The sequence below is a fragment of the Zootoca vivipara genome, chromosome 4 (assembly GCF_965207765.1).
Source record: "Zootoca vivipara chromosome 4, rZooViv2.hap1.1, whole genome shotgun sequence".
Taxonomy (NCBI): Eukaryota; Metazoa; Chordata; class Lepidosauria; order Squamata; family Lacertidae; genus Zootoca; species Zootoca vivipara.
The window spans coordinates 12,549,817-12,568,745 of NC_142587.1; the positions used below are offsets into that span (position 1 = coordinate 12,549,817).

Consider the following 18,929-nt stretch of genomic DNA (forward strand, 5'->3'; position numbering starts at 1 on the left):
TACTGAGTAGACTACCCTGCCCATCTGCAATTTGAGCTGTTTGCAACATCTCTGTCTTGTCTGGGTTAAGCTTCAGTTTGTGTCTTTTCTCATTTGCTCAAGATTTTTGCCTCTACTCGGGAGTTTAATGAAAACATTTTAAAAGTAGTGTTAAATATTGTCATGACTCCCCACCCCAGAATTTTACACCGCCTCTCTCCCTTGCCATCAAATGGATGCAACATCGAATCATGCAGTATCTCAAAGTTCAAAGCCTATCAGATAGAATTCACTGTCTGGCACTGATGTAGGCAGGAATCAGAAGAATCTTTATTTGCATCAGACACTAGCCATAGCAATAAAATAAAATGTACTGAAGACAGAGGTAAAAACTTAGCTACAGTATGCAGTTTTTGCTGTCACCTGATTATCTTGATCTGCTAGATGGAAGGACACAGTAGCAATGGTTGATTGACCTGATATTAGAGGACCTCACTCCTCAAATCTTTATAAAGAGTGCAAGCTTAGAAGCACATGAGCTACTGATTCAATAATGCCATCTCCACATGGACATAACCATTTTTCCAGCGGGATTTTTTGAAATTGACTCTCAAGTACAGCTGAAGGCAGTATATTTAATCTTGAGTAAGTGAAAGTGCTTCTGTATTTTGGAATTATAAATTTTGCAACGTGTTGAAATGACTAGGTGGAAAATAATCATGGACAAAATTTCCTTATTGTGGCCAAATCAGATTAGATGTAGACAGGAGTGGAACTGTTATGGAACTACTCCCCAGCCTCAACTTTCTCTTATGATCTAGAAAAACCTGATAGTCAATTTTCTTCCCTACCCGTTAAAATGTCTAGAAGTAAAAGTGAGCTTGTATTCCTCTTGTCTAACTGTGGTCCGGTGATGTGGGTTTTCTAGAAAATTTTGAGCTGGGAAGTTTGCATAAGACAATTTGCTTTGGAAAACTTTCAGTTTGCATTAGGAGACTTTCTGATGTTTATTTTGCTTGTATTTAGTGAAGAAAACAAAAAGAAAAACAAAAAACCCTTAGAAACTGCCAGGCTCGTTTAATATTTAACTTGTGGTCAACATTCATTCATTGTCACTAATGTGCTTACTTACAAAACAGAAATATTTCCACCCAAAAATAAAACACTGGAATGTAGGGTGCACATCATAGATCTTTTTCCAGGGCTGCTAAAACGGTCTCTGCCAAAATGTCACCCGAGTCCTAACTGGCGTGGGTTTAGATAATCACCATCTTCTAAGAAGAGTTCCTGGAACTAATTACAGAGATGATCTATATTCTGTCTCACCTCATTAGACAGCGGGTTGTTCACTTCTGAAACTAGTTTACAAAACCAGTAGAGAGGGCAGGTTTTCAGATTAGAATTAGAATGTTAACATTCCACATTGTTTGTGCAAAAGCATGTGAAAAAGCCGCACTCATGTCCGTCTCCACACACACACACACCCGTTTGCTCAAAAAAATAAGAGTTTTGAAAATTTGGTTTTACAGTTGCACCAGTTGTAATCCAGAGATTCAAGTATCGGTTATCTGCAAAAAGGGAACTCTATATCAAATCTCACTATTGGAGTCATCCACTCAAGTTTTCCCAGTCTCTCTCCCCCCCCCCATAATTTTTATTAATTTTTCTGTTTTACATTTTAGAATATTCATTTAAACAACCTTAAAATCTCAATGACTTCTCTTCTTCTTTTTCCATGGTTCATTTTGCATAACATAAATCCCTGCATATTTTATATATACTAAGCCATTCAGTATTCCATTATTACATCCATCAAAACTTATTTAGACTGTTTAATTTATATTAATGCTGCCCACATTTTCAAATGTACACAATTTCCCCCATATATTCAATAAACTTTTTCCAATCTTCTTTAAACATATGTTATTCTTGTTCTCTTTTTCTATATGTTAAGTTCCCAAGCTGCGCATATTCCCTAAGTTGCCATTCTTCTTTAGTTGGGACCTCGCTCGTTTTCCATTTTGGGGCTAACAAAACACAGGTCACAGTAGTGGCATACATAAATAACTTCTTTTGACACCTGGGAATTTCTGTCTGAATTGTCCCCAACAAAATGGACTATATATTTTTTAAAGTACTTTCAAACTCCCCCCCCATTCATTATGAATTATTTCCCGATACAGTGGTACCTCGACTTACGAACGACTCAACAACCGAATTTTTCGACTTACGAACGGGCAAATGGCCGCACGCTTACGAATTTTTCGACATCTGAACAATAACTGCGGCGGTTTTAGATAGGGTTTTTTCAACTTATGAATTTTTAGATGGGGTTGCTTCGACTTACAAGTTTTTCCGTTTCCAATGCATTCCTATGGGAAATCGCATTTCCAATGGCGCTTTTCGACTTACGAATTTTTCAACCTACGAAGGTGCCTTCGGAACGGATTAAATTCATAAGTCGAGGCACCACTCTACTCTTTTGCCCTTTTACAGATCCAAGTTTTCCCAGTCTTATTGCCGCTCCACTGATTGATGCAATTGTACCAGGAACACACAATTCCTTTCCAGGAGATGTGGGTGGAAATCAGCTTGTAAACTGGGATGGTCCCAAGACTTTTCCCGCTGGAGAACAGCCATAGCTCAGTCATGGCACATCTGATTTGCATGCAGAAAGTCCCTCATTCAATCCATGGCGTCTTCAGATAAGGCCGGGAGGTTCCCCTGCCAGAAACCCTGGAGAACTTCTGCCAGTCAGTGCAGACAGTAGTGAGCTTGATGGACCAGTGGTCATGGCAGGTTCCTACATTCCACTGTTGCTGATACATTCCACTACATTCCACTGTTGCTGCTTGGTTCATTTTAATTTGGGGAAGGCGGGATTGCTTGTCCCACTATTCCACTGTCCCTCTATCTAAGTGTATATGATCAGGAGTGGATACTTATTGTTCTTTTTCTGCTACCACTTTTTTTTATTTATACTTTTCAAGTTTATTCATTTCACCAATTTTATACATTTCACTAATTTTACAATCGTTTTGACATTTCAAAACGACTTCCTTCCCCCTCTTTCTGCAGGTCCTTAAATTTGCTTCTAATATCTTTTGCATATCCAAATTAACTTATAGGTAGGTAGCCATATTGGTCTGCCGTAGTCGAAACAAAATAAAAAAATTCCTTCCAGTAGCACCTTAGAGACCAACCAAGTTTGTCATTGGCATGAGCTTTTGTGTGCATGCACACTTCTTCAGATAATTTGTTCATTTTTTCATCTCCTTAAAAATATATTCTTATAAAACTGCAGGTTGTTAAAATAAACCTGCCGATGTTTTTATCTGTTTATAATTTATCCGTAAATATTTAATAAACCATTTCCATTCTTTTATTAGAGATTTGTTATCTTGATTCCTCATTCTTCTGGCAAGTTTCGCCATTTCTGCATGATCCATAAGTTTTTTGTATCCATTCTTCCTTTGCTGGGACTTCTGCTTCTTTCCAATTTGGGGCACGTAACATTCTTGCCGCTGTAGTCGCATATATGAATAAGTTTCTATACAGTTTATGTAGTTCTGTCCCTATAATTCCCAAAAGAAAAGCTTCTGGTTTTTTTATTTTTAACAAAGGTTATTTTAAACATTCTACTGTTGCTGATAAGTTGGCTGCTTGGTTAATTTTAATTTGGGAATTGTATATGATCAGGAGTGGATACGTATTGTTCTAATATGCCAGCTGCACATCTTCCTGGAGACCACGGACCTCGTTGCAGAATGATGCCATTATTGCATTCGAGGCCGGGATTCCCATTGAATAAACAGTTTGGAAGTTAAAGATATTGCAGTTGAATTACTACTGAGAGAAGACCGGAGGGCTGGTTTTACTTTGATTTTGGACCAGTTGCATTGGCCATCTGTCTGATTTCCAGACTCTGTTTTAGGTGCTACCGTAGATTAGTCACTCTCTATAAAGTGATAAAACAGCCTGGGCAATGGCTTTTCTGATCATCAGCTGCTCCATCAGGTGCCCAAGTAAGCCTCTGATTCAATCAAAGGTGTCTTTGTGGAAGTGCCACAGTTTGGGATTACATCTCCCAAAGACACCCACTAGGTAGCATTTCTTTCCAGTTTTAGAAGCCAAGTAAAACCCTATCTTTTCTACCAGGCTTTTGGAATACACTAGTGGAATAATTTAACCCCTGCTGTATGTCTTAGTTTTGTGACCCTATTTAACAATAGGTGCAGTCCCATTGCTGCTGAAATAAAAGTTTCTACTTTTATTGTGATTTTATTGTGGACATTGGAGTTTCACTACATTGTTAAGTCTTGTACATGATAATTAATAATTAGTGTGAGATGCACACCTTAGATGTGCTTTACGTTCCTTAAATACAGTGGTACCTCAGTTTGCGACCACAATCCGTTCCGCAGAGGTGTTCGCTCGCCGAAGGCACGCGTGTGCGTGAAGCGCCGATTGAGCGCTTCTGCACACACACACGCTGCGCAGATCGCTTCTGCGCATTGAACGCCGTGGAACCCGGATGTAAACACTTCCGGGTCCACGGCATACGCTTGCCAAAGCGTTCGTAAACCGAGGTAGTCGTAAACCGAGGTTCCACTGTACTGTTAACTTCTAAATTTTCAGCTTGGGATATTTGCTCTGATACCATCTAGTGGCTAGAAGGAAATAATGTGTGCGGTGAATCTATGTTTGGCTTTGTAGGTCATCTTGCAAGTGCTTTCCCCCCTTCAAACTACATTAATCTTTCCCCAACACTTTACCAGGTAAACAAAATATCCAGGTGTGTAACAGCTTTAGGCATGATTGTGGCTTATTATGATTTGTGTTCTCCTTGGCAATTCCTACTGCTAAACAGCATGTGAGGAGGTTAGTTATGCAAATTTAGTTGAGCGGTGGAATTTTGGAATAGCATAGAGTTATTTCAAGGCAGTGGTTTTTAAACGTTCTACCTTCAGGGAACCCTTTACATACCGACTTTCCTATTGAGCATTGTAAAAAAGAAAAAGAAGGTTAGTATGTACTTTAGTAAGAGTGTTAGCATTAGATCAGCATTGTGTCCTGCACATTATTTGGATTACAACTCTGATCAGCTCCTGTGTGTGTGTGTAATTTTTATTTAATTTTCTGTTTAACAATTTTGAATACTCATTTAAACATCCTTAAAATATAGGTGCATACCATAAATCCCTGCATATTTCACATAAAATAAACCATCCAGTATTCCATTATTACATCCATCAAAACCATCCATCCAACTGTTTTAAGGACTCCACTCCAGATTTGTGTAGGGTTTCCTCCTTAGCTTTCTCTTCTCTCAGAGATGTCCTGCAAGGTAGCAGGTATGGAGTTTACTCGTGAAGACTTTCTGACAAATTAATACAGCTGCAAGGCACTAGAGGTTTAGGATCAGAGTTTCCCTTCTCCTTGATGGGCTCCCCAGGTGGATGAGTCCCATCTGCCTTCCATTTCCCTCTACAACACTTGCAGTGACCACCTTCTTGACCATTTGACCCACCATTGGTCTTGCCTGCTCAATCCACCAGAGTCTGTCTTTGCATGCAGGGGAAGTCCTTAACTCACCAAGGGTTTGAGACCCATCAGCTACCCTCACCTGGTTTAGCCAGCCAGTCAAAGCCGTTTCCCAGGGTGTGGCAACTGTCACATGCTGACAGCTTCTAGGAGCCACGGGTGAGAGCTCATAAAAACAAAGGTGGACAGACTACCCCAGAAGGATCACAACATGTTCTCCACCAGAGGTACCGACTACCCCTCCCCAACACCCATGCACCCCTCAGAGAGGTCACTTTTGTGCTGCTAATGCAGCAAAAACAACACAGGAGAGGGCAGTTACATATGAGTTCTCGATCTCTGCAGCCACAGTGATTCTCTAGCGGTTTGGCTTCACCCCCTGAGGTGCACTCCATTGTCTCTCGAGACGGACAGATGCCAACAACAAGCTCTGAGTAAAACCCAATATCATGACTTTCAAAATGAAGAAAACCCAATTGAGATAGCTCAGTTGGTTAGAGCGTGGTGCTGAAATGCCAAGGTAGCAGGTTCAATCCCCATATGGGACAGCTGTATATTCCTGCATTGCAGGGCGTTGGACTAGATCGGGGGTTGTCAACCTGGTCCCTACCACCCACCAGTGGGCGTTTCAGGATTCTAGGTGGGTGGTAGGGGGTTCTGCGGCACAAGCTGAATCCTCCTCCCATCGAGCACTGGTGGGCGATAGGGAAATTTTACCATCAAGAAAGATGCATTAGTGGGCGGTAGGTATAAAAAGATTGACTACCCCTGGACTAGATAATTGCTAGGGTCCCTTCCAACTCTACAATTCTATGATATCACCAATGTTAATAAAACATTATATTATTATTGGAGAATTTGGTTTTTTTTTGTATGGGGTTTTTGTTTGTTTTGTTTCTGCTTACCGTAATTAAAGAAATGGTTGCATTCTGGAATTCTTTGGATTTTTAAATGGCTAGGAGGAATTGTGCAACCAGGAAAATATAAAAGGGGGCAGTAGCAGGGGGCTAGGACAGCATCCCGAGAGCTGGTTAAACATTCAGAACTCATCTTTTCAGGTTTGGAGCATACCTGAAGCCATGTGAAGAGTGCAATCGATACCTCTGTAGGAATAGCGGGAGCAAAGAAAAGGTCACACCAATTAATTCCCATGAAATCTGGTACTCAAATCATGTTCTCCTGAGCTCAGGTTCTATGCTGGAATATTACTGCCTCCCTCTCCTTTCGGATTATTCCTGTCTTGTCTTGCAATGACGCTGAGTCTGTCTGGGATATGAAGACGAATGTAGCAGTTGCATTCTGTGGCACTGTCTGGAGTAAAAAATTAAGTTGTCATGTTCCGTAGGAAGAGCTCTCTCCTCAATCTGGGTGTAATTTTGATGACAACACTAAAGTACACATAGTTAAGGGTTGGATTCTGCTGCTCTTTTCACTAGCCTTAGAGGTAACCCCCCCCACACACACACACCTTTGTTCCTCTGGGTTCATCTCCTAGAGTTCTCAGCCTGAGCAGGAATGTCAGAAACTTGGCCAAAGTATTAGGTTTTGATTATAATTTATATATGCGTTCGTTGGAATAGAAGCGCCTATCCCTTGCCCTAGGCCCTACTTTGACATCTGCGACTTGACATCAGGTGCTATTCTGAAATATAACATAATCGCACAAGAGGCTGCTCTTTTTGGCTTCCTCACACCCCACACCCCCTTCCCTTTAACCATTTCGTTCCACAAAACTTTGGCAGCCCAGCGGCTGGAACATTTGCAGTCTTCGTGAAATCACACCTGATCTTTTCACCACAGCTTTCCCCTGCTGCTGCAGATGATCAATTGAAACATGGTTGGGAAATTAATTAAATTCCAAGTAGCTGGGGACTCTGAAAAGGGGTGGGGATCGAGCAGGTCGCAGGCCCCTTAGATAAAACAACAACAACCCTGGCAGCTGCCCGGTCCCTTGTCTCGTTTCGGTGCATCTGTGTGCGCGCCTATTGCCAGATTTTGTATCCTGCGTGTTTTTTTGGGTTGGCTGCATAAACATGGGAGCTGCCACAGAATTAAGCACCTTATGTGTCTGATCTTCTGGTTATATTTGAAAGCAAATTTCTAACCCAAGTAGCCAGGGAGAAAACCGAAGGACGTATGGGTGGTGCCATGGGAAATTCAAGAGGGGGCTGATCAGAATTATTCATCTTTGCAGCTCCATCCCAACCCTCCAGTGCTGCTCATTCTGAACCTGCATAACTTGTGATCTGTCAAGCCAAATCAAGCCCACCAGGGAACAAGCCTGCTTGAGTGGGGCTGTGAAATTGGGGGAGGGGGTTGCCAAACATTTGGAGTGGAGAATGAGAAATTGGCAGATCACATTTTCTGAAAAACTAACAGTAGGCGAGTCAGAACACCAGCTATGGTGGATTATTTATTATTATTTATTGAATTTATATATTGCCCTATACCCGGGGGTGTCTTAGGGCAGTTCAACTTGTGGAATCATGGTATTTCAGCCACCAGTCCCCCAGGCTTTGTTTTGGAGTTAGGAGTAGCAGTGATTGTAGTCTTTTGTTTTGGTGACGTGCTGGCACTGTACTTCTGGTGTAATGACGATAGTGAGGCATGTGTGAAACAAATCTTAGAAGCCACTTGATGTCTTTATATATAAATTCTTAAAATATTCAGTATATATTTACACATGAGATGTGTCTGCTGGGCTGCATTTGACTGGGTGGATTACGTGTTATGCAAACCTGTTCTCTTCCCTAGGCTCTGCTTCAACAGGTTTAAATCCTAAATCCTCCTATTCTCCTGGTCTTTGCCAACCCCAACAGGATACCGGTTCTTTTTTGAATCTCCAAATTTGGAAGGCAAAACTAATGAAGCGATATCAGCAAACGTGCTTAATATTCATAACTCTCATTGCGGAGTTTTGTAGCACACGGTTGACTATTTAACATCCTTGTAACTAAGGTGCTATAATAGAGCAATAATAAAAATGGAGGGCAACAAGAAACTGCATTTGTTTTCTGTTCATTTCAAACAAACGACCCATTTTGTCATGGCTTCTGGTTGTGCCTCGTGCCATTTAAATATTCTAATTTGATATATGATTGAGGAATGTTACATATTTCAGAGTGAAAAATGTGTGTTGCTGCACATGTGAACACCAGTCTCCCATCCCTACATGACAACAGATTCGTTTTTTCCTTTTCCGTTTGCAAAATGTTTGGAAACAAGAGGGGATATTCACTTTTTAGCACCATCTGTTCTTACTATGCTCTGGTTCATATGTGTTCATTTTAACAAGGCAACAAAGTGAGGTTAGCGAGAAGAGTCTCCCCAGATCAGTAGCGGTTGTCAGTACCAAAGCAACCTACAGCCATTTTCCTGTGCCATGTTGTAGGTAAAAAAGACCCGCAGCAGCTCAAATTCTTTTTTTTTTGTGGGGGTCATGGGTGGCACTGCATGACCATGAGACAAAAAAGATGGTTAGAAGTTGTTTTTGTCTGGGACGGTGTTCTGTTCTAGGAGCACAGCTTAGAAGGGGCAAGATCAGAAACTGACAGCCGATACAGCCACCTAAAATCTTTTTTCAAACCGTCTTTTTAAAGAAGCAAATATATGGACTGAGGGTGGGACTTTTTATGCTCTGTTTGGGGCCAAGCAAATGTAACTCTTCACAGAAGAGAGTGAAGCCTATATTTATGGACTAGATTTTCCCCTCTTACATTTCAAAGGGAGTGGTTACACAATAAAGAGCTATCCTTCTTTAAAATTACACATTGAAATGCCGAATTATAGGACATCTTAATTGTTGTGCCAATACTGTGTGTACATGAAAGATTCAATTATCCTTAAACTCTGAAGAAAGATTCTCTTAATTATGATTAACTCTAGTAAATAAAAGATTGCAATGAATATGTAACTTTGATAATGTATCATTGTATATCTTAAACAGGAGATAACAGTGGTGAGAAGTTAAAATACAGGTTGAGAATATTTGCAGTGTTGTGTGATATTTATTGAGCTAAATGACACAGATACAGGCTACAGACCAAAGAATATGTAGTGGAGTAAAACCCACCAGTAGCAGGACAGAGTGTTGAAGTGGCATTCACCTGACCTCCCGGCAGCTGAGTCACTGCATACCAGGAGAAAGAACTGACAAGGGAGGTCAGTGCAGTGCAAACCAACCAACAGGAACATCGGTTTGGCTCTGCTGGTGTGTTTGCACCACTGAGCTGAGTCTGGTGGATTTTAAGCTGTCATAAGTGGGGGCAGGACGAGAAAAGCGGAGTTAGGCTGGATCCTAAACTCATTCTGCTCAGCCACATGACCTGACAAACCTGCATAAGCTAAGCTGGCAAGAAGTGTGGTGTAACTCAAACACTGTTTTATAGGCTTGATTTTCCCTTGCCAAGCTTAGGCCTGCTCCCAAACGGAGTTTGGACCTAATGAAACTTTATACTGGCTTAACTTACTGCCGGGCTGCTTTATGCCAGCTTCTTGTGTATAGGATTGCTCCCCAAGCCCACTTAGGAGTAGGCCAGTGATCTACTGCAATGGATTGAGAAAGTCAAAAGATTTCAGGTGCTGGCATTTCTGTTGTGTCAGCCATTGGGTGGCTCTGTGGTTTAGGTGTTTCCATACACTCTGGCTTCCATCACAGTGTCCCGTTGCACCAGAAGTGGTTTAGTCATGCTGGCCACATGACCCAAAAAGCTGTCTGTGGACAAACACCGACTCCTTCAGCCTGAAAGCGAGATGAGTGCCGCAACCCCATAGTCGCCTTTGACTGGACTTAACTGTCCAGGGATCCTTTACCCTTTACTTTTTTTCCCACTAGATGAGTGCCTTAATGACATATTTCTAGTAGTTCTGGCTCATGCAGTATATACTCTATTAAAAAAAATACATGTATGGGGGGAAATGAGTAGCAGCAGGTCATTGCAATTGCATCGTGCTTGTAGCCCCAGTTTCCCACCTCTGGCTATTGTGAGAGCAGGATTCTGGGCTAGAATAGTCCTTCCAAAAAGCCTCCCACTGAAGAATCTTCACATATAATAACTACCGCATTTTTCACTCCATAAGACGCATCTGACCAAAAGATGCACCTAATTTTTAGAGGAGGAAAGGGGGGAAGCCCTGGTTTTTTTGGGATCAGCTCAAAGTTGTGCAGCTTCTTGCAGCTTCTTTTGCAAATGGGAAAAGCCCCGTTTTTGGGTGGATCAGCTCAGTTGTGCAGCTTTTTTGCAAAGGGGAAAAGCTCCATTTTTTTTAGCATAAGCTCAAAGTTGTGCAGCTTCTTTTGCAAATGGGAAAAGCCCTGTTTTGGGGGGGGATCAGCTCACAGTTCTGCAGCTTTTTGCAAAGGGGGAAAGCTCCATTTTTGAGGATCAGCTCAAAGTTGCTGAGCTTACCTTGCAAAGGGAAAAAAATCCTGCTTTTATGGGGTTCAACTCACAGTTCTGCATTTTCTTTAGGAAAGGAAAGGGAGCCATTTCTACAGTTTCCAGACAGATAATCTAATAAACCAGTCACATGTCGCTGCAGCCTCCCTCTGCAGAACATTCAACAATGGAGGCCTGGGCAAGGGGACGGGGCCTGGAAGGGAGCTAGCGTCCCTTATCTCCCTCCCGAATCTCTTGCAATCAGCTGCTGAGCGGGTTCCTTTCAACTCCCTCTTGTTAGCCTTTAGCTCTTCCTTAAAATAAAAAAGCACTATCTGCTTTTCGCCCCTGGGCAATCCAGCTACAGGGACCATGCATTCACTCCATAAGACGCACAGACATTTCCTCTTACTTTTTAGGAGGAAAAAGGTGTGTCTTATGGAGCGAAAAATACAGTAAATGGTGTTAAGTTACAGCATGTTGCTAAACAGTAGTTCACAGCACTAATTTACTTTTCCTGTTGAAAGTGAATCTGGAGCATTCAGCTCTCGGGCCATAAAATTCATCATGCACATGTGAAATCATTGGGCTGTTGTGCCGAGCAAAGTACTTGTTTTTGTTGTTGCCCAACTTCACCTGTTGTTAACTGGCTTGCTTTCTGCTGACTCATCAGGTTTTGGATTCAGGACGTCTGAAAGAATATGATGAGCCGTACATTTTGCTACAAGAAAAGGAGAGCCTGTTTTACAAGATGGTTCAACAAGTGGGAAAGGCTGAAGCTGCATCCATAATGGAAACAGCAAAACAGGTAATGCTGTTCTCCGCCTCTCCCTACCCCTGCTAACATGTTGTAATTAAGTTTGTCTCAACCATTTACTTTTCACAAGTTAGCATATTCAGTATTTCAGAAAACCCCATCCTCCCCACTATAGTTAAAGGTCTCATGGCTTTTCAGTTATAAACTCTTGTTTTTCAGTGCTTTATTACTGGGATTTAGAATAATATATACCCAGAGCTGAAAATGACATGCTGCCATTGCAGACAACAACTATGCTTGGGATTGTTTGTTTTTATATCTGCGGGGAAGATAATATATACTCTGGTCCTAGACACGCTCTGCTTTTCCCTGACCACCGTGTTGCAAATTGAAGCCAGGGTTGCAATGAAGATTCATTATTCTCCTAGAGCCCATGCTTTTTTTGTCCAGCAAATCTGCAGTTTATGCATGTGCTATGCAAGCTACAAGAAAACTCCATATCCAATGTGAATATATAGTATTCTTTAAGGCACTAGCTTTTCCTCTGGTTCTTTGGGCAAAAACAACAGCAACACCACACTGAATCCATTTTCCAATCTCTAATGATATTTTGTTCTTGCTACGTAGCTCATACGCCCAATAAAATCCTTCCTGGCCTGCTTGTGTACTCATACCTTTGTTAGACATTCATATACAATATTTGACCTGGAAACGGCAGCGGGTGGGGGAGGGGAGCTAATAAACTCTTCCAAATATGACAAATGTTTCCCAACCTTGGCACCAGTAAATCACTTTTTTTCACCCAGATAACCAGGTAAATGGCTATTTACAGTAGTCAGGGCTGACCCCACGCAAGAGGGAATGGGGCAATTGTTTTCATGCAACAGGAACAGGAGAGAAGAAAATTTGTGCCCTACCCAGCTCTCCATTTGCCACATTATTGGGTTCAGTGGATGGGTTGCAGGCCAGCTGCTCGCCCACCCATCTCCTCGTCCTGCATGAGCTTTGAGAAAGGGCCAAGGGGGTCCTTTCTCAGAGTGAAGTAGGTTGGAGAGGGGCTGTGCCACTTCTGTGTTTGTCATTTAAGCTGAGAAAGGCTGTTTAAATATAGACGGGGAAGCCTAGGTTTATCTTAGCAGGCCTAATCTTCTTTCAACTGCCGCCGCAAGATACCGTAGCGGCACAGACACCAACCAGGCCACCTCACCAAGAATGCTTCATTATGAGAAAGGACCTCCATGGGTCTTTTTCAGAGCAAGGCTCAGAGTGGGAGGAGGAAGGGGTGGTGGCAGAGAAGCTGCCTGTCCTGCCACCACTCAAACAACAACAAGGCCTGAGGTGGAACGGGGCTACAGCAGCAAAGCATCGGGCACTGCTACTGCTGCTGCAAAGAAGAGAAGTAAGGTAGCAGTGGCAGGAAGAAGATAAGGAGCCCCACGTTTGGCAGCCCTCACTCTTGCACTGATCCCGCATTCTTAGGCAGCGAAAGAATTTAATATGTCAACTTACTGACATTTTAAGGGCCTAAGGCCCTAAGCCCTTAGCTGTAGTTAGCAGGCCCCAGGATTGTGTTCTCCACAAACACACACATATATTTAGATCTGTGCAGTTAATCCTAACCAGGGCTTTCAATGAACCATTTTAAAATGGCTTCAAACTCTTGGTTTAGGCTGGTCGTCCTTGATCCCCATTCTTTAACTATGGCCATCTTTTAAATAAGAGGAAAGAAGAAGGAGGTTTTGATGAACGGAGAGTAGATAGAGTGTCATTAAGCAAACAAACAGCTCTTCTGGAGAAGATCTAAAATTGCTGCAACCAGAGGCTTATTGAAAACGTATAGAAAGGGATTGGGGTTGAATTTTTGGTTCAGTGCTGGAAAGCTGAACCAGGGAAGCCCTGTGGTTCCTCCCAAAGCTTTGATTCTGTGTAGGTATGTTGAGCAAAGATTAAAATTTCAGCTACTGCAAGTAACACCTTTTTAAATTGTTTTTAATGTAGTCATTGTGATCTTTATTTCATAGTATCCTCGTTTCTTTGAGGTGCCAGGGACTTCTCGCTCATATATCTTGCAGTATTAAGACTCGTAACTCAACTAAATGCTTTTTCTTCTCATTCCCCCCCCCCTGAGATGCTTTCAGCAAGGGCTGAAAAGCTGCTTCTGCTGCTTTCATTCGGTCCTAGGGTAATGTGGTAGAGTCTCACTATTAACATTCTTAAAGGAAGCTCACTTTTTCTCCTTGGGTTAAAATACTATCTTAAAATGCATCCTTTCCAGGGGTTATCTCTATGCAGATGCGACAAGAGGCAAATGGGTACCACCTGACCATACCTCTATGCCCTTTCTGCTGTTGCCACGCTATTGCAGCCAGCAGCCAATGATAAAAGAGGGGGAGGAGTTATGTACAGTGTGGTTACAAAGTGGGGAGGGGGCAAAGAGTAAAGGAGTGGTGGGAGCACCATGTTTCTCGTTCGGTCCCAGGTCTTCAGAGCCGACTAAGCAAAAGGTGTGGGAGAGTAACAAGTCAGTTGTTTCCTTCCCCTAAAAACCAACTTCTAGGGTAGGGGGAAATAGCAGCCCTTTAAGGCTCTAGGGCAGGCATCCCCAAACTTCGGCCCTCCAGATGTTTTGGACTACAATTCCCATCTTCCCCAACCACTGGTCCTGTTAGCTAGGGATCATGGGAGTTGTAGGCCAAAACATCTGGAGGGCCACAGTTTGGGGGTGCCTGCTCTAGGGTTTCCTATAGCCTGGTGGCACAAAAAGGTGTTGCAGTAGTCACAGCTCTGGTGTCACATGCCTAAAAAGGTGGGAGCAGCTATGCAGGCTTATCTCTCAGAAATCACTTAGGTTATCTGTAGATTTCACCTCAGAATATTCTTCCTTTATGGGCTAGTGACTTGCTTTAAAATAAAATAAAATGAAAGGTCGGAGTCTGGGCTCTGGGCCTGGTAACTCGTACACCAGTGCTCTCTGATACACCAGTGCTCTTTGTAGACCCTGGCTACTACATGTATCATTTGAGCCTGAAATTATAAAAGCTCTGTGCTAGGCACTGGATTTCATCCCACAGAACCCCAAGGTTGTTTTTTTAAAAAAAAAAACTGAAGTTGCCAACTCTTTTTGTGGAATGGTGTCTCTGCCTAAAAAAGAGACATATGGTATGCAATAATTCAGCAGGAAACAACATCACATTGGGGGAACCTGTGATAAGAAAAGTGTCTTCCGCTGAATTTCTGCACAGTTCTTAAGAACAGGAGCCCTGTCTGATAATAAGTTGGCAGCCAGGGGTGTTCAAAAGCCATTTCTGTTGTAGGTGTGTTGCATCAGGTATGTTGCATCTTAGAACATGAAATTCCCATAGCATGCAAGAGGAGTTCATTGCATATTTGTGCATATATATATATATATATATATATATATATATATATATATATATCCTTCACCAACATGTTGTCGGTTTTTGGGCCGACAGCTCTACTTTGGAGGGTCCAGTTTGGCAAATATTGGCTTACATGTAAGAGCGTTCACTGGATGGTGGCCTTTCTATGTAAATTAAAAGAACGATTTATTAACAGCTTTACTGGAACATACCCAAACAACTCAAATTACTAAAGATTACGGTTTCATGCTCTCATTTCATGGCAGCATGAATATTAGGCCTAACTCATGACACATGTCAGCCGCAGGGAAGATAGTATATTTTGTGTGTGTTTTAAAGGCTCAAACAAAACTTTTCACATTCTTCTTTGGGGGGAAAATACATTTTGAAGTCCTTTTTCACCCAAACACATTTTCCGATAAGAGCACACAAGTCTTGACATTATTTCATTTTGTTACACGCATCTGTCAGGGAGCAGAGATATGATACAGCTACTAAAAACTGATGATTGTGGAACAGTGAAACTTGACAGCATTTCATTTCCTTTATGTTCTGATTATACATTTATCAGGAAACCTGTATCTCTGGCAGTTCAGCTAGAAATTGGTAGAATTCAAGAACTCAAAGGCTCGGCAAAGAACTGTCCTATTATTTGGTATCATCTTACATTTTAGAGAAGTTGCTTGGTGGAGCCTTTGTTAAGGCTCTCCCTTTCCCTTTCATTATTGTGGCACCCTATCCCCAGATCACATTTCTATAAGGCTCTATGACTCCTCCACGGTGCAAATTAAACGCTGGGATCTTTCATACGTACATCCTGAAGTTTCAATGGTTGTCAATCATAGTTTGTAAAATGCAGGGATTACAACCTTGATATTAACATCCAAATCCATTGTGCTTATTTTTATGTGTGAAAATGAAAAGCCCTTGTGCGGACACTAGATTTTGCAGCTGCTTTGTCACCCTGTTTTTAATTTATCTCCATTTCTGAGCCGGTAAAGGGATTTTATTTATCTGTTTAATGTCAAATGATAAAGTTATCAGTTGATCTGAATTATTAGCACTTTGAGTGGGAATAGCAGGCATGTATGTTGGCTGCAAGTTGTTGGAACAGCAGAAGACAGTTTTGCTAATTTTAAAGGAAAATACCGTATATGTATTACAACTGTGTACTTCTCCCATTGATACGCATCCTTGAGTTGCAGTATTTAGAACAAGCTGCTTTATGAAACTAACATAGAACTTTCCCCTCCTCCCTAGGTTTATTTTAAGAAGAATTTCCCTGAAGTTATTCCAAATGGCCAAGCAGCCACCAACTCATCAGCCGATGATTCACAAGGATTAATTATTTTTGAGACTGCACTATGATCCCAAGCAATTAAGGGTGGTGGATTTTGTTTTTTTACCAGAATGTAAATGCTAATACGATGTAAACCAAATATTGCTCTTAATTGAAAAGACTGTTTTTGCACTGAATAGCTACTTGTTATATTTGCGCGGGGGGGGGGGGAGTTTTGCATTACTCCTGCACCTTGCATTTGAATGTAATGCAGTTCAATATTTTTTAAAAGACAGTACATTTTGAATCTCTCTTTGTAACTGCTTGATCCTGTGGAATTAGCAGCAGAAGATTGCCCCAAAATATGTATAGCCATATTCCATGCTGGGCAACCGAGGCCCGGGAAATCCTGATTTTTCTCAACTCCCATAAAAGTGCCTTGACGCCAGGAGTACTGCATGGAAAGATTTCACTCCTGATCATATCTCCTGGATTCATAGGTTGCTACATAAAGATGCTCTTAATACAGTGGTGCTGTGCTGGAAAGAATGGCGCTGTTGTGGCAATGCTTAAGTTTTCTCCTGCTTGAGCATTGCATTCAAGCAGGGTTAGAGCTCTGACCAAAGGCCGCCTGTGGCAGCACTGCACTGGCAGAAGTCCCTTTAAACATGAACCTGTCGTTTCAGAGTGTAGTCAAATGCTGCAAAGAAGGCCTTGCACAATTTGTTGCACATTGAAACAGAACACAGTGGGCCAGCTGTTCATGCCCTCCTTGAGCACCTGGCAGGCCCTCCTAAGAATCTGGTGGGCTGCACTTGGCTCGATGGGTCACAAATCTTACAGGCCTTCTATACGGAAATGAAACACGCGAATACATACACTGTTTGCTTGTTTACTACTGTAGATACGTTTGAACCACCGGTGCAGGACACCTCCTGCTTTGAAATTTCTCAGGTTGGAAATAAAGAATGTATTATTATTTTTTAGCTTTGCATATTGAAGGAAGGCAAATGAAAATGTTCTACTTTGCCTAACAAATGCGTATTTGCAAATCCTTAGCAGCAGCACCCACTTTATACCAGACCAAAGTTATTTCTTTGGAGGCGAGTTCTCCGCTTCCTTGTCTTTTAAACTCATTTTAAGTGTGCAATGATATCCCAAACAGAAATGCAACACAAACAGTTGGCAGTTTTCATTTTCAAGAAGCTTAGGCATACAAGAAACTCCACCAATACCTAGTTTGCCTTTACAGTGGTGCCTCGACTTCCAAAGGTTTCGACTTATGAAGTCGGCAAACCCGGAAGTATTTTCGCCGCGCACGCGTTCTGCGCATGCGCGAAGCGCAAAATCGTGCTTCGCGCATGCGCAAAATGGACGCTTCGACATCCGAAGGTTTCGACTAAGGCTGGGTTAAGGTAAACGGCTGTTTAACAAACCTTACAGTGCTTTTCGTGTGGCTTCCCAGGTTGCACATGTCGTCGTCCTGACCAATTCACAGTTACTGGTCAGGAGTGGGCTTTCTGTACCTTCCTTCCAAACTATCCTTGGTATGGAAGAATATTGTGGGAAGAACCACCCAAGAGTTGGAGTCTGGGCTGAAATGGTGGTTGTTATGTTAGTATGCTTCTTCTGCAAGAATCCTACCTATTGCAGGGGTGGTGTGTTCTGTTTCACCTCATGAGGCGAAATGGAAAGTGCTGCTTTGCTCTGCCACTCCTGCCGCCACCTGCCCTGCCGCCTCCACTGCTGATGCAGATGTGGCGCGGCCATCGGTGCCAATTTGGGGCAAGATCGTGCCGATTTGGGGTGAGATCTCACCCCAAATGGACTCAGTCTTGCCCAAAATCAGTGCAGCTGTGGCACCGACAGGCGTGCTGCCTGGGGGGGCTTCTGACACCGAAGTAGTGGCATTACCCTGTCTAATGATTGGGGTGGCTCTGCACCTATGTGGCTGTGTTGTGGCTACATTCCTAGGTTGGCACGGGGGAAAGACACGGGAAAGGATATCCCGTGCTAAGGAAGAATGGTGGGAATTCAGCCACTGTGATAGCCCGTCAACTACTAGGGATGCTAGCACCTAATTAGAAATATAGGGAAGCACCAGGGGTGTTAAATTCTTACCAGTTGACAGTGGGTTACAGGCTGCTGTCTTACAAAGCAGTTAATGTGTTTTCTGGTGCTGTATTCAACCACGGACTGGAGGCACAGTCCCTTGGTAAGGTTAAGTACCACTGGGGTTGTGATATTTGTGCTAATTGGCAGTGGGTCTTGGTGTGGGTGTGGGTGTTGCAAATATTCTTCATCAGCCACACCTCATGGGAAATACAGTTATTGGCCAAACCTTCCTAGCTCGATGGCGATGCTATTCAAGCATCTGTTGAATGATGAAAGTCTATGCAAAATAATGTTGTAATATTTTGTGTGGCTGTCAGCGCACACATGTTAAAATAACTTCCCTTTCCTCTTTAGTAGGCATTTAATCGAAATGTTTTGCCAACATTGATACATAGAAAATTCTCTCTGGTCAAGTTTATCATTGCATTGTTTGCATTTATTGTGCCTTAATGGATTTCAAGCCAAACCTATTTGAAAATACATTAATTTTAAATCCA

The 18,929-nt window shown here is 42.3% G+C and overlaps 1 protein-coding gene across 2 annotated transcripts in view; it reads left to right on the plus strand.

Annotated features, from left to right (window-relative positions):
- Nucleotides 1-18,929, plus strand: part of ABCC4 (ATP binding cassette subfamily C member 4 (PEL blood group)) — a 149,867-nt gene extending 130,938 nt beyond the window's left edge. For both annotated transcript variants that reach the window (XM_035114283.3, XM_035114284.3), the window contains 2 exons: nt 11,575-11,709; nt 16,299-18,929. In XM_035114283.3, coding sequence (XP_034970174.1) covers nt 11,575-11,709; nt 16,299-16,406 — 243 coding nt within the window. In that variant the 3' untranslated portion in view covers nt 16,407-18,929. The remainder of the gene's footprint in view (nt 1-11,574; nt 11,710-16,298) is intronic.